A 23,335-nucleotide genomic window follows, 5' to 3' on the forward strand; every position below is an offset into this window, starting at 1 on the left:
AATTCTGGTATGGATAAATGCTTTCAGGAAGGTCCTTTTTGTGAGCCTATGTGACTTATGGCCCATTCTATGCCCTATGGAAGCACAGAATGATTCGTGTTGGAAGAGTCCTTCAAAAATTATGTAGACCAACTTTGTTGTCGTGAGTAGAGACACCTTTCGCTAGACCAGGTTGCTCAAAGACCCATCCAACCTGGCTTTGAAACCTTCCACTGAAGGCATCACCAACTTCTTTGGGCAACCTGTTTCAGTGTGTCTCACCACCTCCATAATGAAAAATTTCTTCCTTACAACTTATCTAAATCTACCTTCTTTCACCGCAAAATCTTGCCTCTTGCCCTGTCACTACAGGCCCTGGTGAAGGTGAGGTGTCAGTGGAGTGAATGAAGAGAATCACCTCCCTCAACCTGCTAGCCACGCTTCTTTTTATGCAGCCCAGGATACAACTAATTTTCTGGGCTGCACATTATCACCTCATGTCCAAGTTTTTATCCACCTATATCTCTAAGTCTTTCTATGCAGGGCTGCTTGCAATCAGTTCATCCTTCAGCCTGTAATTATATTTGGAATGGCCCTGACCCGGGTGCAGGGCCTTGCACTTGACCTTGTTTCACTTCATGAGGTTCAAAGGGCCCCACTCCTCAAGCCTGTCAAGGTCCCTCTGGATGGCATCCCTTCCCTCCGGTGAATCAATTGCACCACTAAGCATGATGTCATCCACAGACTTGCTGGGGGTGCACTCAATCCTGCTATCAATATTATTGATGAAGATATAGAAAAATAAGTACACTGCAACTATATCTGCCAATTCCCTGAGGACCCTGGGGTGAATTCCATTAGGTCCCATGGATTTGCATATGTTCAGGTTCCTTAGATGATATTGAACCTGAACTTTTCCTACAATAGGAGAGACTTTGTTCCCCCAGACTATGTCTTGAGTTCAGGGATGTGAGAGATGGGAAACAGAGACTGCTGGTGAAAACTGAGGCAAAAAACTTGTTTAGTACTTCAATCTTCTCCATGTCAGTAGTCACTAAATCTCCTGTCTTATTTAATAGGGGACACATTTTCTTTAGTCTCCCTTTTCAGTGTACCTACAGAAAACTTTACTATTCTGCACATCCCTTGCCACATTCAGTACCAGATGTACTTTAGCTTTTTTGATTCCATCCCTACACACCTGGACAACGTTCCTTCATTATTCTCTAGGTATGTGCCCCTGCTTCCACTGTCTCCGCATTTATTTCTTGCACCTCAGTTCAACCAGAAGGTCCTTATCCAGCCATATTGATCTCCTACCTTCCTAGCCTGCTTTCTTACATGTGGGAATCAAGTACACCTGTTCTCTAAGACAAATGTCCTTAAATAGCTTCCAGGTCTGTCCTGCTCCTTTATTTCTGAGGGTAGTTTCCCATGGAGTCTCATCCCATATTTTCTTAAACAAGTGAGAGTTTACTAAATTAAGGGTCTTGTCTTTACACTTTGCCTGGTCCATACCCCTCAAGTTAGTGATGGGTCTAGGCTTAGGCAGCAGCCCAGGTTACCACCATTCTTGACCTCTTCAATTAGTTAATTTGTGTTGTTAAGCAACCAATGTTTACTGTAACAGTAGTGCTTCTCCTCTAGTTGGACTTTATTTCACCCGGATTTAAAAATTATATGCAGCATGTTTCAGGAGCCTTCTGGATGGCTTACAACTTGCAGTGCCACTTTTCCAGCAGATGTCAGGTTGATTGATGTTGTCCAGCAGGATCAGAGCCTGTGAGTATGATGCAGCCTGTAACTGAAGTAAGAAAACCTTCATCAACATCCTCCTCCCTATCATTGGGTGGCCTGTAGTAAGTACCAACCATGAGGTTTCCTTTGTTGGTTGGGCATCTAATTTTTTTACCAAGAAGCTCTCAACTGTTCATCACTGTTTTCCCAAGACAGTTCTGTGCTATCAGTCCATTTTTTTACATAGAGGACAACCTGTGCCTACCTTCCTTCTTTCCTGACCCTTCTGAACAGTTTAAAGCCATCAATTGCAACACTCCAGCCTTGGGATTAATTTCACTTAGTGAACTATGACTGTTGCTCTGGAGGATATATGGAGACATCCATCTCACAGATGTAGCTGAGGAGGCAGGACTGCAGCATATACGTGCATACTTCAGACAGAGTGATCAAAGTCGTGCATTAAGCCTACAGCTGCAAAGCCCCATTAACAAGTTTTTCACCTTGGGCTGCCTAAGGCTGCACAGTAACTTCAATATTTTCTCAAGGCCTTCCTGAAGCCTTCTTGAGCCATCATACTTTATATATGTTCTGCAGTGAAATTAATTCTGTTTTATGGGTGCTCCAGGTACATAAAAAACATCAGTTAAGTCACGAAGTCACTCAAGACAGCTCAAATCTGCCCTTGATGTAATTGTAGACTTTGGATGATTTGAAAGATATCTTTTGTCCATGTATGATGGATTTATCATGATGTTCTAAACTACAACAGATTGTTACATGAGTAAAAAAAGTTGATGTCTCAATAGGGAAGGACGTATAACTGCATATTGTTCAGTCTCCAGCAAAGAGTTTTTCCTCATGATAAAATTTTTTTGTATTCATAGAAATTTGAAATCTCCAGATAGAACAGTAATCTCTTAAAATAAGAAATCCATGATGAGAGATATTATAGGCATTAGGCAGAAAATTTAGGTATTACAAAGGGATCCCTAGATACAGCTTTCTTGCTTGCTTGCTTGCTTGGTTTTGTTCATTTGTTCTTTCATTCTTTCGTTCTTTCTTTCTTTCTCTTGCAAAAATACTTAGATTTTTTTAAAGTTTTATTTTGGTTCAAGGAAAGAGATAAATAGTTCTTTGATAATTCCAGACCACAAAGTTTTTGATAACTTCTGAGCTCAGTTCAGGGATAATTCCAAGAATCAGTTCAGATCAATTAATCAAACAATCAATCAATCTGTCAAATTATTAAATTTCTTGGTTAGTATTTAATGTTTCAACGTGATATAAATAGAATATATATGAAAATGCTACTGTACTGGATTAATTTGTATTATATATTAGTGGTTTAATAGAAAGGTCACATGAATGTGACATTTCCTTTGCTGCTGCACACTTTGTGCATGTTACCTGGGGTCTCCCAGTCCAGCATGTCTGGACTGCTGTTACTTGCTCTGTGCTTTAGGAAAGAGCAACTTCTTCCCACCGAGGATTCCTCTGGGGAAGGAAGTGGCACTTTCTTTCCTAGGCCATCCACTCCACAAACAGCGTGAATAAAGGTGACTGCAACATATGGCTGAGGTTTCATTTGCATTTCAAGATGGTGAGAACAAAATTTTAGTTTTGACTTGTGCCTGGCTTCTACAGTGGTGTGGGTCTGATTTGTCAAGATGAAGTAAAAGGGTGGTACGCCTTGTTGCAGAACTGAACTGTCCTGTACCATCTATAAACTGCAAGTGATACAGGCAGAGATTGAGTGGCCGAGTCACTTCCCAGCTGTCTGGTGCCCTGGCTCAGAAGACCTGCAATTGATGGTGGAAAGCAATACTACAAGGATGGGAAGAGGGCAATTCGCTGCAATACTTCAGAATATGGAAGGCATCTGAGGTACCCTATCTCTTTGGAGGCTATGATAAATGAGCATCAGAGCATTGCAGGTGAGCACGGAGAAGAGAGTGCTCTGGAAAAAGAGCTCTGGAAGTACTCTGGAAAAAGTGCTCTGGAAAAAGAGAGGCGCTGGAAAGCTGATGTCTAGGACTCCTTCCCAGACATTTTGAGGTTGGGAAGACCTACGCGTTTCATTCTCCTTCTAGGAGATACTCAGGAAGTCATAGAGGGCTTTTTGCTCCCGGGAGCCACTTTGTTTGTTTGTTACAGTCCCTAACTGCTGTTTCCTTCTTCTCCCTCCTCAATAATAATAATAAAAAAAAAATTACAGGTCTTTTAGATTGTTCTGGAAGCTTCTCTGCATGCAGGCCAGTATTCACAGAGTAAGTAAATTTCATTCACAGAATGAGATTTAAAAAAGCAGTAGGATGTAACTATGACATATCTAATTTTTGATAATTCCTTCTCTTAATCTGGCTCATGAGTACCCTTGGTCCCCCACCTTTTGGTAGGATCACTGCAGATGAAAGTGTTGGGGCAACCACCAGCATCTACTTCCCTACAGGATGCTGCCAACTATCACTTGGGTATACAGACACTTCAGGCAAGTGGTCAGCTTTGATTCACTGGTCTCCTTGGGTGCCTTTATCTCCTCAAGGTATGATGCATCACTATGTCACCTCTTCCACTAGCTCTCTCCTTTGTCCATCTCACCCAGACAATGGATCAAGGTAGTGAGAGGGGTTACTATTCTCTATTTAGCTGGACAAAGAAATATTCTGTCTTCTCTGGTGTTTTAGAATACCCATCCTAAGCTTCTCCTGTCTGTCTAGGCTGACCATAGTAATGTTCAGCACAATTCTTGTCTGAGTTACTACAGCTCAAACCCACAGTTTATGTCGTAAATCAGGCATCTGGACATTTGATGTGGCAGGAAAGAGGTGGATGCTACATGTTCAGTAATGACAGACATTGCTCATATGCTGTGAGGAAGAACTAGTCCTCTGTGAGGGCGAGTGGGGATGAGAGATTGTGGGTATGTAGCAACCACAGAGAATAACAAAGAGGAGGCACCTTCATATGGCTGAGGTGGATAGGAAGAATGACAGAAGAATGAGAGGAAGAAAAGATAGAACAGTCAGAACAGACTGACAGCCACTATTATTGACACCTATGACACTTTCAAGCCAATATTCGTAGAAGCAGATGTACTGTTGAACTGTGTCAGCAGTATGTCACAGTATCCGACTGGGAAAGATTGGAAGGGACACCAGCAGGTCATCTGGTTTAACATCCCTACTCAAGCAGGACCATCCTAGAGCACATGGCACAAGATTGTGTCTAGACAGTTCTTGAATATCTCCAGTAAGAAGACTCCACAACCTCTCTGGGCAATCTGTTCCAGCATGTGGTCACCAGCACAGAAAGGAAATTCTTCTTCATATTCAGGAGGAACTTCCTGTGCATCAGTTTCTGCCTCTTGTTCTGCTGCTTGGCACCACCAAGAAGAGCCTGGCTCCATCCTTTTGCTATCCTCCCTTCATCACTCCTCTTTATGCAACTCAAGGGGAGACTGCCCTGATATTTTCCCAGTATCAGCTATTTGAGAAAGTGATGGCAAGCTGAGCTAGAAAAAGTGATCTGTGCAGGATCACACTGCTATCTCAGGAACTGCTTGGAAGCAGCTGAATTTTTTCTTCAATCTTCATATCTGTGCTATCATCACTAATACACTAGATGAGGACAGACGTGTAAATGCTGGCTATTTTAAAGAGAAGACTCTCTATTAAATCTAATTTAGTTTCATTAAACATATTTCTAGAAGAACTGATATGTTCACCAAAGTTTGTGAGGAGTTGTGGGAGGGGCCTGCCCTGCAAAGGTGAGTGAGCTGAGAGACAAGGGGGTCAGCAGGGCATGAAGGGCCATGAAATGACCAAGGACACAGCCCTGCAGCACCTGTACGTGGCGAGTGGAAGAGGGATGGTCATAGTGATTGGGGACAGGCACGGCCCTGGATCACTGGGCAAGTCTGCTGGGATGAGGTTGGGATGAGGTCAAGCTGGGAAAGTGGAGCCCGTGGAACCAGAGATGCACAGGCACAACATGTAAGGTAAAGCCTGAAACTGAATGCAACTCTGGAGTCAAGGGATTAAGACCCGTGTGTGGAGGGCAAGACCTTGAGAAATCCCCAAACAAGTCACTTTCAAGTCTGGCAAAGCAAAAGGGAGAAAGAATGTCCAAACAAGGAGTATGTTTTCCTTGTGAGAACAGAGCCCAATTTGATGTAGAAGGACAAGCAGAACTGCAATGAAATCTGCCTATACACATTTAATATGAGGACTAAAGAATTTTTGCTCTGCATTGCTGGCGCAGGGTAGCATTTTCCATCTAGTGGAATAGGCAATGGAAACCGACTCCCCTTCCAAATGTCATACTGTGTTCAGGGATGGATGCCTACCACATTCTACCCCAGTGTATGGACTCGAAGGCGACCAGGGGAAGCAAAGCGCAACGCTTCTCGGCGCTGTCGTCCCCGACCTGCGCAGCCCCGGCCGTGGCGGTGAGCACAGGCTACCCCGCCTGGCTCTTCTCTGGCTGTCGCCCGCTTCTCCCTGCAGCGCCCTGTCGCCCCGCGACCTGTCGATCCCGCCGCCGCAGGGGCTGGAGCCGGTCGGGCAGAGCCGGAGCCGCGCGGCCGCCGGGCTCGGTCGGACCTGGGTGAGGACTGCGCGGCGCTTCCCCGCCGCCGGGCCGGGGGCGGCTCCCGAGGGGGCGGCGATTGGTGGCACTCGTGGCCCTTCCCCGCTTGCCCAGGGCGCGCTCGCCGCAAGCGAATCGCGGCTTAAACCCTGGCGGGGGAGCAGCCAGGAAAGGTTCGTCTGGCGAGAACAGTCGGCTGCCCCCCGCGCCTTCTGTCCTTCTGTCCTTCTGCCGCGGCCCCGAACCCACCGCGGCTACTGAGCGGGAAGAAACAGCGAGGCCTCGGGGGAGAAGGCGGTTGCCGACGGGAGCTTGACCAGCGGTCCCGACGCCGGGGGCGGGCGAGAGGGGGAGCGGGTTTGCAAGAGGCCGAGCGCCAGGCGTGCGTGGGCGGCGAGGCCTTGTTCCGGTCCTGGCCCACGGTGGTTGCCGCCACCCGCCTGCCTTCCAAACGAGCGTTCGTGGCGGCGGGAGCCGGCGCTAAAGCGTTGCAGAGAGCCGGCAAAGAGCGAGCGGCGGCGCCGGGGCGGGCGCGGGGAGGTCGGGCCGGGCCGGCGGAGGCGGGGGCGGGGCGGGGAAGGGGCGGGCTCCCCGCGCGGGAGGCGCGAGCTTTTCCCGGGCTCGCGCGAACGGTCCAATGGCAGCCGGGCGGTCTCGCGCAGCGGCCAATGGGCATGGCGCTGCGGCTATAAAGAGCGCGGCAGCGCCGCGGTCGCGGCAGTGTCTCGTTTGTGGAGCGAGAGCGCGGTGGTTGTTGCGGAGCCATGGCGCGCACGAAGCAGACGGCGCGGAAGTCGACGGGCGGGAAGGCGCCCCGCAAGCAGCTGGCCACCAAGGCGGCCCGCAAGAGCGCGCCGGCCACGGGCGGCGTCAAGAAGCCGCACCGCTACCGGCCCGGCACGGTGGCGCTGCGCGAGATCCGCCGCTACCAGAAGTCCACCGAGCTGCTGATCCGCAAGCTGCCCTTCCAGCGCCTGGTGCGCGAGATCGCGCAGGACTTCAAGACCGACCTGCGCTTCCAGAGCTCGGCCGTCATGGCGCTGCAGGAGGCCAGCGAGGCTTACCTGGTGGGGCTCTTCGAGGACACCAACCTCTGCGCCATCCACGCCAAGCGCGTCACCATCATGCCCAAGGACATCCAGCTCGCCCGCCGCATCCGCGGAGAGCGCGCCTGAGTCTCCTGCCGCAGCCCTTCCCCGGCAAGGCACGCAGGCAGCCCACACAGACCCAAAGGCTCTTTTAAGAGCCACTACACAGGTCAATAAAAAGAGCTGTAATCCATCTTTATAACTGCCTTCGGTATAATATTGTTGTCAGCTTTTTATTAGTGTTCTGCATATAAACAATTTTTTGAAACCCATAAGTGTTTTAATTTCTGTTGCTCTGGCATGTCTCGGTAGTCCTTTGCACATACTGAAAAATAGGTACCTTTTAAACACGGTGTGTGACAGGACTGAAAGCTCCTAGCAAAATGACTTTTACATCTTTGTAACTGTCAAACCTGACAAAAATGGAGGGGAATATATATAAAGGCCTGTATCGGATTGGCTAGGGATAAAAGTTGGATCATGCACTCACTTAATGTTCTCCAGTGACTGTATTAACATTTCCCCCTTCACTCTTCTGATTTTGTCTCTGCTCCCCCACCCAGTGAAACTGCTAGTTTTATCAGCACTACAGCTTTATATATATATATATATATATACACATTCATATGCATTATTGCAAGAATACATAAATTTTTGCTCCAAGATTTTTATAAAACTTATTGAAAATACCCCCTTCCCCAAAAATGCTCAGCAAATACATAATCTTTCCTGCTGTGTTTTATTTTATGACAACAAAACTGGACAAACACGATAAGTTATTCCTGTCTACAGTACTCTTCAGTTTCTTGGCCTTTTCAGGTGCTTTTCTGTGCTGCAAGAAAGAAGCCTCAGGTGCCCTGTGTCATCAGCTTGGTAGTCCCTCATTTTGAGACCAGCCTTAAAATCAATTTATTGAGGTGGAAATTCTTGCTTCTGGCATTAACAATCGTTGGAACAAGGCAGAAGCCCCTTTTAAGACAATCTGTTTTAGCCAGGTTTGACGGAAACAGGAAATTTCTGCTCTTGCTTTAACCCAGCCAGCCGCAGAGTTTAAGGTGCAGATTTCCTGAGCACAGGGGGCTCTTCCTGGAGACAGACTTGACCCTATCCTGTCCCCCCACCCACCGCCCTTCCACCTCCCTTCTCCCTCAAAGCTGTGTAAAGTCCAGCATTGTCACAGGCATGTAGACCCCTCCATCCTGCCTCAGGTTGTCTGCTCAACCCCCCTTTAAGTAATATATCGATCTCTCATTTCAGCCCTTTGATTTGTATCTCCTTCCCCTGCCCAGGTGTTCATAAGCACCTGTTATTCCCCTTTAATATCTGCGAAATACCTCGGGTGAATTTCAGAGAGAGAAATATTTAGCCTTTTCAGGCTTATTAAGGAGAATTCTATACATGGAGAAAACAATATAAACCAGGACAGAAATAAGAGGAGCTAGGACTTCAAAATAAACACTTTCAGCCTGAAATGAATTTTTAAAACCAGCAGTTTCAAAATAGTATCACAGCTCTTTTTATTGACCTGTGTAGTGGCTCTTAAAAGAGCCTTTGGGTCTGTGTGGGCTGCCTCTGTGCCTTGCCGGGGAAGGGCTGCGGCAGGAGACTCAGGCGCGCTCTCCGCGGATGCGGCGGGCGAGCTGGATGTCCTTGGGCATGATGGTGACGCGCTTGGCGTGGATGGCGCAGAGGTTGGTGTCCTCGAAGAGCCCCACCAGGTAAGCCTCGCTGGCCTCCTGCAGCGCCATGACGGCCGAGCTCTGGAAGCGCAGGTCGGTCTTGAAGTCCTGCGCGATCTCGCGCACCAGGCGCTGGAAGGGCAGCTTGCGGATCAGCAGCTCGGTGGACTTCTGGTAGCGGCGGATCTCGCGCAGCGCCACCGTGCCGGGCCGGTAGCGGTGCGGCTTCTTGACGCCGCCCGTGGCCGGCGCGCTCTTGCGGGCCGCCTTGGTGGCCAGCTGCTTGCGGGGCGCCTTCCCGCCCGTCGACTTCCGCGCCGTCTGCTTCGTGCGCGCCATGGCTCCGCAACAACCACCGCGCTCTCGCTCCACAAACGAGACACTGCCGCGACCGCGGCGCTGCCGCGCTCTTTATAGCCGCAGCGCCATGCCCATTGGCCGCTGCGCGAGACCGCCCGGCTGCCATTGGACCGTTCGCGCGAGCCCGGGAAAAGCTCGCGCCTCCCGCGCGGGGAGCCCGCCCCTTCCCCGCCCCGCCCCCGCCTCCGCCGGCCCGGCCCGACCTCCCCGCGCCCGCCCCGGCGCCGCCGCTCGCTCTTTGCCGGCTCTCTGCAACGCTTTAGCGCCGGCTCCCGCCGCCACGAACGCTCGTTTGGAAGGCAGGCGGGTGGCGGCAACCACCGTGGGCCAGGACCGGAACAAGGCCTCGCCGCCCACGCACGCCTGGCGCTCGGCCTCTTGCAAACCCGCTCCCCCTCTCGCCCGCCCCCGGCGTCGGGACCGCTGGTCAAGCTCCCGTCGGCAACCGCCTTCTCCCCCGAGGCCTCGCTGTTTCTTCCCGCTCAGTAGCCGCGGTGGGTTCGGGGCCGCGGCAGAAGGACAGAAGGACAGAAGGCGCGGGGGGCAGCCGACTGTTCTCGCCAGACGAACCTTTCCTGGCTGCTCCCCCGCCAGGGTTTAAGCCGCGATTCGCTTGCGGCGAGCGCGCCCTGGGCAAGCGGGGAAGGGCCACGAGTGCCACCAATCGCCGCCCCCTCGGGAGCCGCCCCCGGCCCGGCGGCGGGGAAGCGCCGCGCAGTCCTCACCCAGGTCCGACCGAGCCCGGCGGCCGCGCGGCTCCGGCTCTGCCCGACCGGCTCCAGCCCCTGCGGCGGCGGGATCGACGGGTCGCGGGGCGACAGGGCGCTGCAGGGAGTAGCGGGCGACAGCCAGAGAAGAGCCAGGCGGGGTAGCCTGTGCTCGCCGCCACGGCCGGGGCTGCGCAGGTCGGGGACGACAGCGCCGAGAAGCGTTGCGCTTTGCTTCCCCTGGTCGCCCTCCCGTCCGTACACTGATCCCGGAAGGGGAAGCGAGCGCCTCAATTCCGAGCTTTTTGCTCAAAAAATAAAGAACCTAAAAACAAGCTGACAGGGTCTGCTATAACCCCCTGAGCTTTTGCTGTCCCCGATTCACACGGTCTTTCGCTGGCATGCCTCATGAGGAAACAACACGCACCGGCTTTCCAGGATACGTTTGTTTGGGGCTTTTTAAGAGACCGAAACAGCGTTCGTTGATTATTTGATCCACCGCCCCCCAAACTACACCAAAGGAAAGGAGGCTCCCTCGGATTTGTTACCGAGTTGTGAAGGTTCTCTGCTCCGCTGAGGCAGATGCTACACAACACATTGTTTATTGCAAGCGACATCATGCTTTCCTTATACTTTACACTGATTTCACCGGTACTGCTTTTTTCCTGGAAAAAAACTTGGGCTAGCATAGAACAAATGAGCACAGCATCAGCTCTTTTCTTGAAAAGGTGGGTGGCTCTTAAAAGAGCCTTTGGGTTAAGGAGATGTGGCACGGGGGGGGGGCTGCAGAGGCAGCTTACTTGGAGCTGGTGTACTTGGTGACAGCCTTGGTGCCCTCGGAGACGGCGTGCTTGGCCAGCTCGCCAGGCAGCAGCAGCCGCACGGCCGTCTGGATCTCCCGCGACGTGATGGTGGAGCGCTTGTTGTAGTGCGCCAGGCGCGAGGCCTCGCCGGCGATGCGCTCGAAGATGTCGTTGACGAAGGAGTTCATGATGCCCATGGCCTTGGAGGAGATGCCCGTGTCGGGGTGCACCTGCTTCAGCACCTTGTACACGTAGATGGAGTAGCTCTCCTTGCGGCTCTTCTTGCGCTTCTTGTCGCCCTTCTTCTGCGTCTTGGTGACCGCCTTCTTTGAGCCCTTCTTGGGCGCGGGCGCGGACTTGGCGGGCTCGGGCATGGCTGCAAACACGCAACTCACTCTCAACACACGAAAACGGCAAACAAGGAACCGACGACAGCGCCGAGGCCGCGGCAGCTGCTTTTATAGCGGTGCTGCTCCCAGCGGCGCGGCGCTATTGGTCCGCCCCGCGGCCGGCTTTGCTATTGGCCTCCTCTGAATTCGCCTTGCCATTGGCTGCCGAAGGATTCCTTTCTTGCAGCCAATCGGAGCAGGCGCTGCCGCTCCGCCCGGGTTGTATATAAGGCGCCGGGCGGGCCGGGCTGGGACTTACCGAGGCTTTTGCGGCTGCGGAGCGAGCGCGGATTTGCTGAGTGGCTGCCATGTCCGGGCGCGGGAAGCAGGGCGGGAAGGCGCGGGCCAAGGCCAAGTCGCGCTCGTCGCGGGCCGGGCTGCAGTTCCCCGTGGGCCGCGTGCACCGGCTGCTGCGCAAGGGCAACTACGCCGAGCGGGTGGGCGCCGGCGCGCCCGTCTACCTGGCGGCCGTGCTCGAGTACCTGACGGCCGAGATCCTGGAGCTGGCGGGCAACGCGGCCCGCGACAACAAGAAGACGCGCATCATCCCCCGCCACCTGCAGCTCGCCATCCGCAACGACGAGGAGCTCAACAAGCTGCTGGGCAAGGTGACGATCGCGCAGGGCGGCGTGCTGCCCAACATCCAGGCCGTGCTGCTGCCCAAGAAGACCGACAGCCACAAGGCCAAAGCCAAGTAAATATTTTTTAAGAGTAATCAAGAAACAAAAAGGCTCTTTTCAGAGCCACCCACTTTGGTCATAAAGAGCTGAGTCATTGTGGTTTTCTTCAGTGAACTGAGGCGGAAACGTGTAAGCTGCCTTTTTTTCTAGGCTTTGCTTTAGTGATGCTATTCCCTGTTCCCATCTGCCTGTGTTTTGTGGGAAGCCTGCTTTAATAGTAGATGCTAATATTTTTAAAGAAATTGTACTCCCCACTTAGATTCATCTTGTTGGTTGTTGCCATTTTAGGATTTTTTAATTATTTGGTAAACTGTTCTGCTTTTGGCAAGTTTATGTTTTCAATCTGTTAGCAGTAGCAATTATGATTTTTGTAACTGGCATAAACATTACACCTTAGCCAATCAGCTCTGGTTTTCTTTTAAGTGCTCTGTGCAGTACTTACTAGAGGGCAACATTAAGGGCAACATTAACTGAAGTCAGTACTAATCTATATTATTACTGTTCAAGAGTACTAAATAGTGGCTGATTGCTGTTGCGGCTCCAGGTTTCAAACAGAGAAAAGGGAGTGGGAAGGGAAGCAAAGCATGCACATGAAAAATTAAGCCCTAAAACAATCACCAAAGTCCTGGCAGTAACCCTGAACCAATTGTTTTGGAACATGAGGGGTGTTCCCAGCCTCGGGCTTCTGACTGATTTCCATTTTTGCTGTGTTTTAACACTATCACGTATGTGAGAATCCCACTGGCTTTCCTTGGCAGAATTAATTGTAAAGCACTAGGGAAAGGTTTCAAGCAGGGAAGAGTCCTCAGTGTTCTCATCTGATGTGACGTCCCATTAAGATGACAGTCACTGCGTTCAGCTGCAAAAACACTATCACTTAATTTCATTTTGCTAGCACTACTCACTGAATCCATGTCCTCTTCTCCATGTGGTATGGGGAGTTTTGAGCTCACAATTTGTTTTGGGAGAAAGTGAGTCGTTCTTAGAAAAGCTGCTGCCATGCAGCAGGGCACAATGTGGCTAAAAGTTTGTTTCTCTGCTTTGGTGCTGCCCTGCTTGCTTCTGATTTACTTCTGGCTTTAGTGTGGCTTTTCTTGTGGTCTTGTGCAAGCTCTTGACCACAGAAGCCTGACAGCTTCTTGACTTTCTGGGGCTCTCTTCTGCAGTTCTTAGCACTGGAGAAACAGGAGCAGCTTTCAGTGTGACTGTGGTGTTCCCCAGCTCTATCCTTCAGTCTAGGGAAAAAGAGAGATGTGAGCTGACATATCTGTGGACCTGATGTTTACTGACTTTAATTTTCCTAAAGTTAAGTTGGTGATATATTCACTCCTCTATAAAGGAAGGAAGTTTACACTCCTATCTGTGTTTGTGTGTTCTACATAATGAAACTCTCATCTGCATATTAGATTGTAATAAACAATGGGAAAGACTTCTATGAACAACCCTGGGTACATTATCTTGTTGTTGTGTGAGTGGATTTAAATTTTACTTTGTAGACTGCATAAACTTTCAAGAGAACAATTTTGTGGGCTTCTTTCCCTTATAAATGAATGCTCTGCTATCAACTATACAATGATAATAGTCAAGAAGATAGAGTATTAATAGTTATGTTTGTAGTCGTTCCTCTTTATTCCCTGCTGAAGAATGAGTTTAGTCATTACACAGTTCTAGTTTTGAATTATACATGTGGGAAACAAAGCCCAAAAAAAATACGGCTACATGAGGTCTAAATTATGAAGGGTCACAGGGCCTTGAATGTATATTGTACACCCAGACACTTCTGGGAAGATATTTTATAGACATGGTTTACCAAAACTGGGGTAACTAAGGAGATTGGTTCTGAAAATATATGTATTTCCTAACAATGCAGTTGTGAACACTGGTAGCCTCCTATAACCAGCACAGACAGATACCTGGATATTTCTTTGACAATAACTTGATTTTATATCAGCAGAATGGGAGAGGAATGTGAAAATGCCTCTGATCAGAAGGAGAAAAAGAGAAAACTGCCTCCTGGGACCCATTTAGCATCTCTGATAAGACAGCTTTCTGGGCAGTGCATCACTCACACTCCCCTCCTGTCCCTACTCCCACGCAGCCCATCCACTGACACTGCACCCCCCACCCCAACCCCCCACTACACATCCATCTTCTCCCACCATGTTTGAGGAAAGGGGTACGTGCACAGTTTCAGATGGCGGAGTGCACAGTGGCCCCTGGATTGACAAGATAGCTGTGCATTGAAATGAATGAATCACGTATGAATTTGTGTTTTATTTGTTTTTTCTTCATTGTGTGTTTTGTTCCTTGAGAGAAGGAACCAGAAAAAAATAACCAAAACACTCACAGGCCTTTTAATACCTATTGAGCACTTTGGCTTTTTCATGTTCTTTAATCACACAAGTTTCATTTGGGCATGTTAACAGAGGATAGCTCAGCTGAAGCATAAATGCAGCCAGGGGTGGATAACAGAGTGGACTGTTACCACCAGGATCCATTGTTTCTCCAGTGGTGATGAAATTCTTCAGGTTTGTCAGGCTGGCCATGACAAGCACTATATTTTCCCGCTCCCCACACCAGTGTCAGAGACAGGGATTCAAGGACTAATCTGCCTCTGGGAGGAGGGAGCCAAGGTCCATTACAGAAGAGTCGAAGGAGGGAGAGCGGGGTAACGTGAGACAATTTGAAGAGAAGTAGGAAGGGGTGTTGAGCTGGGCAGAAAAGGACTTTGCAGGGGGAATGGGGGCATTGCGAGGGTTGGGGACTGAGTGGGCTATGCTGCTCTGCAGCCTCCTCCAACCCCCCTGCACTTCAAGAGTCCTCTGGGAACAGCGGGGAGAAGGTAAAGAAAAGGGTTGGATATCTCCTGAAAGAGCAGAGTGGGGTATTAGATTTTTAAATCCAGAAGCAATCTATTTCCTCTTCACTTCCCCCCCCATACACCAGTTAAAGTATTTTTAACTCTTTCATTGTCAGTAAAGAAGCCTGTAGGTAAAATGGAAGAGTACACATTATTTAGTTTAGATAAATGTTGTAAATAAACTACAGATCTTCTGCAGTTTCTTGTTGTCTTCACCTGTTGTTCACCTGATGTCTTCACTCTGTGCCACATCCTGCTGAGAAATACGATCTTCCATGCAAATATTCTCAGATGGGAAATACTGTAAAAATGAAAACAAAAAGAGTAGGTGACTTACCTGCCTTCATTCTGTTAGAAGTGTTAATCACCCTGATTGCCTTTATCAACATTTTGGAAATCGTCATTGTTTTATTTTTAACCTGTCAATAAATGCACAATTAGAAGCTGCGATGATAAGTCTGAATTATGACACATACACATCCCATGAGGTTTTGCCTGACATTTAAATATCAGCTAAGGCTAAAACTCCAGCAGCTAAATATGCTTTACATCCATGTGACCGTTTCACTTCTTTCGTAGGATTTGTACCTATGGAAGGTATTCAAAAGTCCCCACATGTAGGGAGCGGAACTGATTCAGGTAAATTCGGCTTCCTGAGCCAGCTCAGCTGAGTCCAAGCACCCGGGTTTGCCTGTGATGCAGTCAGTCTGGTTCGCTGGTGCTTGGAGCGCAGGTGGAGGCAGCTCTGTTTAAAGACATGTCTATGTGTAGAAAGATTGGGGCTATGTCATTCCTATGGTAATTCTTGTCCTCTTTTCCTAGCAGGATGATTAAAGATACTAACCTTGATGTGTCCCAAGTGCATAATGCAGAAATAAAAACTTGGTCATGTCCAGTGTTCGGATTGTTTAACGTTGTAGTGGCTGCTACCTGCTACAAAAAGAAAAGGGAGGCTTACAGGAGGTGTGTACATTTCTTCACAGATCTGATGTTGCACAAAGGTAGGTCAATATCCTTTCCTCTGTCTGAAGTCCAAGTTTCAGATGTAACTCTCCATGTGTGCTCTCTTCTTATTTCAGGAATTGTTTCTTCCACTCTCCTGTAACCTTTGCAAGTAAAACATCTACATGAAAATACAAGTAGAACTACAAATATAAAAAGACTGTGGATTTTATTAGTGATTAAAATTCCAAGCTATTCTGTTATTCCTTTCACACACAAGCAACTTATTTTCTAGTTTTGAAACGCAAGTATGTCCAGAATTGCTTCCTGAGCTTTTCAGTGTTAGGAATGAAAGGATGAACCTTTGTGATTAATATGTATTATCATTTTTGACAAGAAATGCTTTTGGAACAACCACTCCATCAGGGCTGCTGTCAAGTGATTTAGTTCTTTGTAGCCATGAAAGAAACTTAACTCAAAGCCTAAAAGGCCTTTCTACCTACATAAGCCTCTTGTTCTGTGACCCCAATCTTTGAGGAAAGAGCTGTTCCTGCTCATTGTAATGTTTCTTCCTTCCTTGTAAGTGTATGAGATGGGAAGGGAGAAGTTCCCAGCTACATTCCCATTTACTTTTAGTCCTCTTCTCCAGTGAGATTTGTGTCCTGCCTTGAGCTGTGCTGTGCTCTGAACGGCTTAACCCTGACACCAGGTTTTGGAACACAAAGTCTCAATTTTTTTTCATTTGCAATTTGAACTGGGCACATTTTCATTACTGGCCAAAACCATTATATATGGATGTGTGTAAGACCAAATATTTTTCCCAAGTTGCCATCAATACTTTCTCCTACAATGCTAATTATTTTAAAATATATTCTTTTTTTATTAAAGCTGAAAAAGAAGGTCTCTGTGACAATAACATTGCAATAATTTGCCCTGTGTGTCAAGTAGTTATAATCTGTGGCCATTAGGAAAAAGAATTTGATTTCATAAGCAGGTGAGCAGATATTGATTTATTCCATTAATAAAAACAAATGAAACAACAACAACAAAAATACTCAAAAAACCACAACCGAAACTGTGAAGTAGTAGAAAATTGCTACAGATAGTTGGTCAGGTTTTGGATCAGGTGTATGACACCTATTTCTAATTTCTAATTCACTATTCAATCAGTTAACTAGACAATACAGTTATTTTTTAAAATTTTATATATTTTTAAAATTTTATATGTTTTTTCAATTTTATATTTTAAATTTTGTGTGTTTCACTTTTGGAGAAATAAAAGCAGAGGGTGTTGGTTTTCTTTTTTAAACATGACAGTGAATATAAATAAATTTTACTGTAGGTATAGTGATCTGAAGAATTTTCCAGGAGTGCTACTAATTTTATTACTCTAATAAAAATAAGATATGATAAATTTTGTACTGATTGTATTGTTCTTCAGCATTATTTATTGCTGGTTATTCACTACAGTACTAAACTGTAATGTAACTCTGGTAATTTAAGATACAAAAAAGTGATGGTATAAAAAAAGTATTTTAACAAAAATTTTTGCATAACCAAATGCAGATACAGCCTATATTTCAGTTAATGTGAATCAAGAGGTATTTTGAAGGCAGATATGGAGGGTAGATAAAAATACAACATGAAGGGCCTGTTTAAAGATTATGCATTCTAGCACATCCCGGTGTTGAGAATTGTTAGGATTAATAGCCTTGCTTATCACTGGAAGCTCAACAAGTTGAAGCCCTAGGGTACAAGAGCCTAAACTTTTTGATAAAATTAATGCCACAAACACAGAACAAGCTGAAATTGCCAAGATAGAAGCAGAATGAAGAAAGATCATGGAAATAACCTGAAGAGAATGAAAAAACTTCAGAAGATGACCAGCCCAGTGACCAGAAAATCAGCAGGAAATCGAGGGAACACCAACAAGAATTAAATTACTTGATTTGGGGATCAGGTGATAAGTGGTACAGGTATAATTTGTGTTGCAATCTGGCACAGTGGTTTCCTCTTTGAAGACACTCAGCTCTAGCTGCTCTGCATGTTGGAGACATAAACGACATTTACTCAGTGGATTGGAAACTCATCTTCAATCAGGAACCATTTAGAGGTGGCATGTACATAGTTCCTACATGGTCTAAGTGGAAGCAGCATAATTCCTGCTATACCAGGACAATGTATTTGAAAAATGTCATCTTACTGTTGCTGTTGATGTCATCTCTGAAGAGCGGAATTAAGAATACAAACAACACTGCTTTGAACTAAATAGGAAAGAACAGCAAAGAACATGAATGATGGAAAAATAAGCAGCCATGTGATTTCATGTTCACACCCTATATATGTATGAATATATGTATATTCACACTATTTGCATTATTGGGTTTGAATGTTTTGAGTGTTTGAAAGTTCACATTCTCCTGAGACATGAAATCGAATTGGTTATTTTTGCTGAGCTCAAATCCTGCTACTTTTACCTCTGGTGAAAAAAACAAGCACAAAAAATTTCCATGTTAGTTGCTTTTTGTCAGTTCAGAGACTTTTTTCTCAGCACTGTTAGAAAATTAAGGGTTGTGTTACAATCAGATCTGATGTCAAATGCTATGTTCACGTTATAGTCTCCTAATATTGCTTTATCATTGATACTGAAATTGAAAGGAACAATCATAGCAGCATTTAATTTTCTTGAGTGAAGTTTCATGGGCCTAGAAACAATTTCCCATACTGAAATAATCTATTAAAAAATCCCTGAAATTTCTATGACAGCTGTGTTAATGAAGTGTACAACCTGGACCATACAAAGACAGGAAAGGCAATATGAATGCTTATGAACTGGGAATCCAAAAGGCACCACCAAGCTCCTATTTTAACGTAGGCAACAGGGCTGCCCTGTGATAGCTGTATTTTGAACTAGGGTGCTTTTACATGACTGATTATAGAGAATAATAGCCAGTGTAAAATTCTTCTGGTGATTATCGTCATGTTAAATATGAACATATTTATGTGCTCATATGATATAATCCTTTTCTAGAGTCCTTTCCTAGTGAGCCAGGTACCCTTATAAAAACCTAGAGATTGGAATATACTGTGGTTCATCAATCTTCTTAGGCGTTGGACATATACAGAGGCCCAGAATATGCAACCTGTGTTCCAGAGTTTGCAGTAAAGCACTTGGTGAGCAGATGTCTAAAATGCCATTTCGAGCTGCTGAAGAAGAGTATGGAGTACAGAGGATGCCAATTCCCACTGGATATCTGAAATCCAATCTGAGAAGTCCCCATAAACCTTCAAGCTGAAATTAACTTTGATTAGGTAATAGATGTCAGATTTGAGAGACCTGGTGCCTGTCTCGTTACCTGTACTACCAAACAACATGCAGTCAATACTAGGAAGGCTGAGTCCCTCTATGAATTCAGTATCTTCAGAAGTCCAGAATATATACTTGAAATTCAGGATTATTCAGACCCAGCTGAAAAGTAATAATGGCTTTGATCTGCATCTATGGTAGCATTTAATTATCCAAGAATGTGATGGAGTGATTCTAAAAACCTGTAGTTTGAGCCTGACAAGTAGCTATATGATAAACTGATAGCTTGCTAAGTCAGCCCACAGTGCCTAGTTTCTTAATATTTAATAGTTTTAATACAATTAATGACATATAAATGCAGGAAATGTCAAATATGTTTTAAAAGTATTAAACTTCACATATTTTTTTTAATTGCAAGGGGAACCTCAAGCAGTCATAGGGAGAAGCTAGGCAAGTTACTGTAAAATTCACATGAACTGTATAATAATTAAGACAGCTGTTGAAGACAAAGATTGTAGAAAGTACTTCTGAATTGTATTAATCACTGGGTTATTGGTAACATCTTAAGATAAATGTCACTTGTTACTACATAAATACTTTTATAGTGCAGTGCACTGCGGTCCTCTTACTTCTGCTACCATAAAAACTACCAAAAGCCCCAAAGACTGAGCAGCATCAAACGGTAGATCTTACAATAGCTATGCTGTACATGGGTAAGTATCCATTAGTAATAATTTTGATTTTCCTGGCTAAAAAAATTGCAGAAATATTTTAGTCTTTTAATTTACAACACATATAACACAAACCCTGAGATCAGTGAGGTATTGCTCACATTTAACATGATACTGAAAGTTGCAAGAGTATAGATTAATGAAAAGTGGTATCACCTTGAGAAAAGTTAAAAATGCCTCTAGTTATAGTGATTTATTGCCCAATTAGTTTATGTTCAATAACACATTAAACTACAAACCAGTATGTTAACAGAACTAGCCATAAGTGGCATGCACAAACTCCCCAAAACTGCAAGATAAGGTTCCACACTAGGAAACTAAAGTGTTCTTAGTTGACTGTACAGCCCTTTTATTGAAAAGTTGGGTGGCTCTTAAAAGAGCCTTTGGGTTATACAGTATTTCTAGCAGCTATTTACTTGGAGCTGGTGTACTTGGTGACAGCCTTGGTGCCCTCGGAGACGGCGTGCTTGGCCAGCTCGCCAGGCAGCAGCAGCCGCACGGCCGTCTGGATCTCCCGCGACGTGATGGTGGAGCGCTTGTTGTAGTGCGCCAGGCGCGAGGCCTCGCCGGCGATGCGCTCGAAGATGTCGTTGACGAAGGAGTTCATGATGCCCATGGCCTTGGAGGAGATGCCCGTGTCGGGGTGCACCTGCTTCAGCACCTTGTACACGTAGATGGAGTAGCTCTCCTTGCGGCTCTTCTTGCGCTTCTTGTCGCCCTTCTTCTGCGTCTTGGTGACCGCCTTCTTGGAGCCCTTCTTGGGCGCGGGTGCGGACTTAGCCGGCTCAGGCATGGCTGCGAACGTGCGTCTCCCACAAATCACTTCAACAGCTCCAGGTCCAGGGCAGAAGCGAAGTGACGGTGAGCGACTTTGTGCCACTTATTTATAGCCCTCTTATGCAAATGAGGTATCAGCTTTGCTCATTCTCATTGGGCAAAATACAAGGCATCATCATTCCTCAATAGCCTGGTTTTATTGGTCAGAATTCGATTCGCCTCGTCATTGGCTGCTCAGACGAGACCTACTTCTCAGCCTATCAGCGAAGGGACGAGGTAGTAAAGCGGGGCTGTAGACGGGAAGCGCTGTCTGCCCGCTGTGTCCTGCTGCGAGTTGTTCTAAGCGGCGAGCGAGCCAGGGAAGATGTCCGGGCGCGGGAAGCAGGGCGGGAAGGCGCGGGCCAAGGCCAAGTCGCGCTCGTCGCGGGCCGGGCTGCAGTTCCCCGTGGGCCGCGTGCACCGGCTGCTGCGCAAGGGCAACTACGCCGAGCGGGTGGGCGCCGGCGCGCCCGTCTACCTGGCGGCCGTGCTCGAGTACCTGACGGCCGAGATCCTGGAGCTGGCGGGCAACGCGGCCCGCGACAACAAGAAGACGCGCATCATCCCCCGCCACCTGCAGCTCGCCATCCGCAACGACGAGGAGCTCAACAAGCTGCTGGGCAAGGTGACGATCGCGCAGGGCGGCGTGCTGCCCAACATCCAGGCCGTGCTGCTGCCCAAGAAGACCGACAGCCACAAGGCCAAAGCCAAGTAAACAAAAAGGAAAAGCGGCACGTTGTCTCCTCCGGAGAAAATAATCCAAAGGCTCTTTTCAGAGCCACCCACAAAATCATAAGAGAGCTCAGTTATCCATACCACAGTTATGCCAATTTATATTAATCACTCAACCCGTGTTTTGTCTTTTTCCATATTTATTAACAGCATTTTTGGCTTGGTGATAGTAGCAACGCTTTCCAGGTTTTCGTTAACAAAGGCGTGCCAAAAGGTCCTCCCCATGCAAATTCTTCCTGGTATGGGATATTTTCCGTTTAGTTGCTATGTCGGAGAACATGGGAACACTATTCGTTGCGAGTTCCCATCCCTCCCCCCTCTTCCGCCTTTTTCTTCTCCGAGAGTGGCTGATACAGTTCAAGAGATAAGAGGCGTAATGTTCGGGGAGGGAGGGGGAAGGGGGGGCCAGCGGGCCGGGCTCTCCGCTGGCCAATCCTTGGTCAGAGCGGGCTTTTTCAATACTTCAAGCTTTCTTTCTCAGCGGGAACAAAAGGATTGGGAGAGCTCAGGGCTATTTTCGTGTCAATAAAGAAACCCTCCCCTCCTCCCCCAGATAAACAAAAGCATTTAAGGAGACACCTTAAGAGAAATAATACAATAGATTAGACATGGCTCAGTAGTAGCGTGCCTGGCAATTGCATTATTTTGTTACAAAATACATCTTTTAAAAAAACATACATCCTTTTTTTTTTATCAAATCATTACAAAAAATTGCTTAACGTTGCTTCCTGGTAGTCAAACTAATTACTCGGAGAAAAAAAAGTCTACACTTCCCTAAAGCCGCCGCGTTATACCGTGCTCGTTAGCATTTCTTTCGGTAATCCTAGGGAGAAAAAAAGAAAAAAGACACAATTGACCTCTTGACGACTTACGAATTACTGGATCCCTGCTGCAGGTTATGGACGACCTCGGTGCCTCAGCTCCTTTAGGGAAAGTGTGGGTGGCTCTTAAAAGAGCCGTTGGATAACAAAATATGTAGAGCAGGACTCTTCTGGTATTATAATTTACTTCTTTTTCGGCGCTGCCTTCTTCGCCTTGGCCGCTTTGGGCTTGGCTGCCTTAGGCTTGGCTGCTTTGGGCTTCACCGTTTTTGCCTTGGCCGGGCTCTTCGCTGCCTTCTTGGGGCGGCCTGGCTTTGCGGCTTTCTTGGGGCTCTTGGCCGCTTTCTTGGCCGCCGCAGCCGCCGGCTTTTTAGCCTTCTTAGGGCTCTTCTTCACTGCCGCTGCCTTCTTGGGCTTCTTGGCGGCGCTGGCTGGCTTCTTGGCTGCCGGCTTCTTGGGCTTGGCTGCGGGCACCCTTTTCTTGGGAGCTTTTTCCTTCACTTCTCCAGGCTTCTTGTTGAGACGGAAAGAGCCAGAGGCACCGGTGCCCTTGGTCTGCACCAGGGTGCCTTTGCTGACGAGGCTCTTAAGCCCCAGCTTGATGCGGCTGTTGTTCTTCTCCACATCGTAGCCGCCGGCAGCCAGCGCCTTCTTGAGCGCGGCGAGGGAGAGCCCCTTGCGCTCCTTGGAGGCGGACACGGCCTTGGTGATGAGCTCGGTGACGCTGGGCCCCGCGGGCTTGCGGGCTTTGGAGCCGCCCGCCGCCTTCTTCGGCTTCTTGGCGGCGGCCTTGGCGCCGGGCGCGGGCGCATCGGGGGCGGCGGCGGGAGCGGTCTCGGACATCGCGGCGGCGTCCTCTGCGGAGCAGGCGAACACAATTGGGCTGGCGCGGGTCAGATGCTCGTATTTTTAGAGCGGAGCCGCGCGGTGATTGGTGCGTTGCAGAGCCCGCCCTGCTGCACGGCCGGGGAGCCCTTCGGTGTGCTCGATTTGTGTTTCTTTGGACTAACAAAAGTGTATTTTCCTCGGAATTTCTGCCACCAAATCGCCCCATTTCCCCGGTGAGGGAGGAGAAGAGCAGGTACTTGCGTTCGGGAGAGTTTCCAGCGGCAAA

General features: G+C 47.7%; 7 protein-coding genes across 7 annotated transcripts; 3 read left to right on the top strand and 4 right to left on the bottom strand.

The window, feature by feature from the left end:
• Nucleotides 1–7,012: 7,012 nt before the first annotated feature.
• Nucleotides 7,013–7,592, top strand: LOC135414479 (histone H3). Its single transcript, XM_064655300.1, has one exon. The coding sequence runs from the start codon at nucleotides 7,071–7,073 to the stop codon at nucleotides 7,479–7,481; it is 411 nt and encodes a 136-aa protein (XP_064511370.1). The 5' UTR covers nucleotides 7,013–7,070; the 3' UTR covers nucleotides 7,482–7,592.
• Nucleotides 7,593–8,931: 1,339 nt separating this feature from the next.
• LOC135414482 (histone H3) lies at nucleotides 8,932–9,466 on the bottom strand. The gene has a single exon (XM_064655302.1). The coding sequence runs from the start codon at nucleotides 9,410–9,412 to the stop codon at nucleotides 9,002–9,004; it is 411 nt and encodes a 136-aa protein (XP_064511372.1). The 5' UTR covers nucleotides 9,413–9,466; the 3' UTR covers nucleotides 8,932–9,001.
• Nucleotides 9,467–10,828: 1,362 nt separating this feature from the next.
• On the bottom strand, nucleotides 10,829–11,336 carry LOC135414494 (histone H2B 1/2/3/4/6). Its single transcript, XM_064655313.1, has one exon. The coding sequence runs from the start codon at nucleotides 11,315–11,317 to the stop codon at nucleotides 10,937–10,939; it is 381 nt and encodes a 126-aa protein (XP_064511383.1). The 5' UTR covers nucleotides 11,318–11,336; the 3' UTR covers nucleotides 10,829–10,936.
• A 248-nt stretch (nucleotides 11,337–11,584) lies between these two features.
• On the top strand, nucleotides 11,585–12,095 carry LOC135414486 (histone H2A-IV). The gene has a single exon (XM_064655306.1). It carries the CDS (start codon nucleotides 11,641–11,643, stop codon nucleotides 12,028–12,030), a length of 390 nt encoding a protein of 129 aa, XP_064511376.1. The 5' UTR covers nucleotides 11,585–11,640; the 3' UTR covers nucleotides 12,031–12,095.
• Nucleotides 12,096–20,170: 8,075 nt separating this feature from the next.
• Nucleotides 20,171–20,922, bottom strand: LOC135414490 (histone H2B 1/2/3/4/6). The gene has a single exon (XM_064655310.1). It carries the CDS (start codon nucleotides 20,643–20,645, stop codon nucleotides 20,265–20,267), a length of 381 nt encoding a protein of 126 aa, XP_064511380.1. The 5' UTR covers nucleotides 20,646–20,922; the 3' UTR covers nucleotides 20,171–20,264.
• A 39-nt stretch (nucleotides 20,923–20,961) lies between these two features.
• Nucleotides 20,962–22,058, top strand: LOC135414484 (histone H2A-IV). The gene has a single exon (XM_064655304.1). It carries the CDS (start codon nucleotides 20,994–20,996, stop codon nucleotides 21,381–21,383), a length of 390 nt encoding a protein of 129 aa, XP_064511374.1. The 5' UTR covers nucleotides 20,962–20,993; the 3' UTR covers nucleotides 21,384–22,058.
• Nucleotides 21,523–23,109, bottom strand: LOC135414471 (histone H1.01). Its single transcript, XM_064655290.1, has one exon. It carries the CDS (start codon nucleotides 23,062–23,064, stop codon nucleotides 22,405–22,407), a length of 660 nt encoding a protein of 219 aa, XP_064511360.1. The 5' UTR covers nucleotides 23,065–23,109; the 3' UTR covers nucleotides 21,523–22,404.
• Nucleotides 23,110–23,335: the final 226 nt, after the last annotated feature.

The sequence above is a fragment of the Pseudopipra pipra genome, chromosome 5 (assembly GCF_036250125.1).
Source record: "Pseudopipra pipra isolate bDixPip1 chromosome 5, bDixPip1.hap1, whole genome shotgun sequence".
Classification (NCBI taxonomy): Eukaryota; Metazoa; Chordata; class Aves; order Passeriformes; family Pipridae; genus Pseudopipra; species Pseudopipra pipra.

What these genes read in the sequence shown, in the direction of transcription:
- LOC135414479 (XM_064655300.1), top strand. Translation starts at nt 7,071, where the DNA reads ATGGCGCGCACGAAGCAGACGGCGCGGAAGTCGACGGGCGGGAAGGCG.
- LOC135414482 (XM_064655302.1), bottom strand. Translation starts at nt 9,412, where the DNA reads ATGGCGCGCACGAAGCAGACGGCGCGGAAGTCGACGGGCGGGAAGGCG.
- LOC135414494 (XM_064655313.1), bottom strand. Translation starts at nt 11,317, where the DNA reads ATGCCCGAGCCCGCCAAGTCCGCGCCCGCGCCCAAGAAGGGCTCAAAG.
- LOC135414486 (XM_064655306.1), top strand. Translation starts at nt 11,641, where the DNA reads ATGTCCGGGCGCGGGAAGCAGGGCGGGAAGGCGCGGGCCAAGGCCAAG.
- LOC135414490 (XM_064655310.1), bottom strand. Translation starts at nt 20,645, where the DNA reads ATGCCTGAGCCGGCTAAGTCCGCACCCGCGCCCAAGAAGGGCTCCAAG.
- LOC135414484 (XM_064655304.1), top strand. Translation starts at nt 20,994, where the DNA reads ATGTCCGGGCGCGGGAAGCAGGGCGGGAAGGCGCGGGCCAAGGCCAAG.
- LOC135414471 (XM_064655290.1), bottom strand. Translation starts at nt 23,064, where the DNA reads ATGTCCGAGACCGCTCCCGCCGCCGCCCCCGATGCGCCCGCGCCCGGC.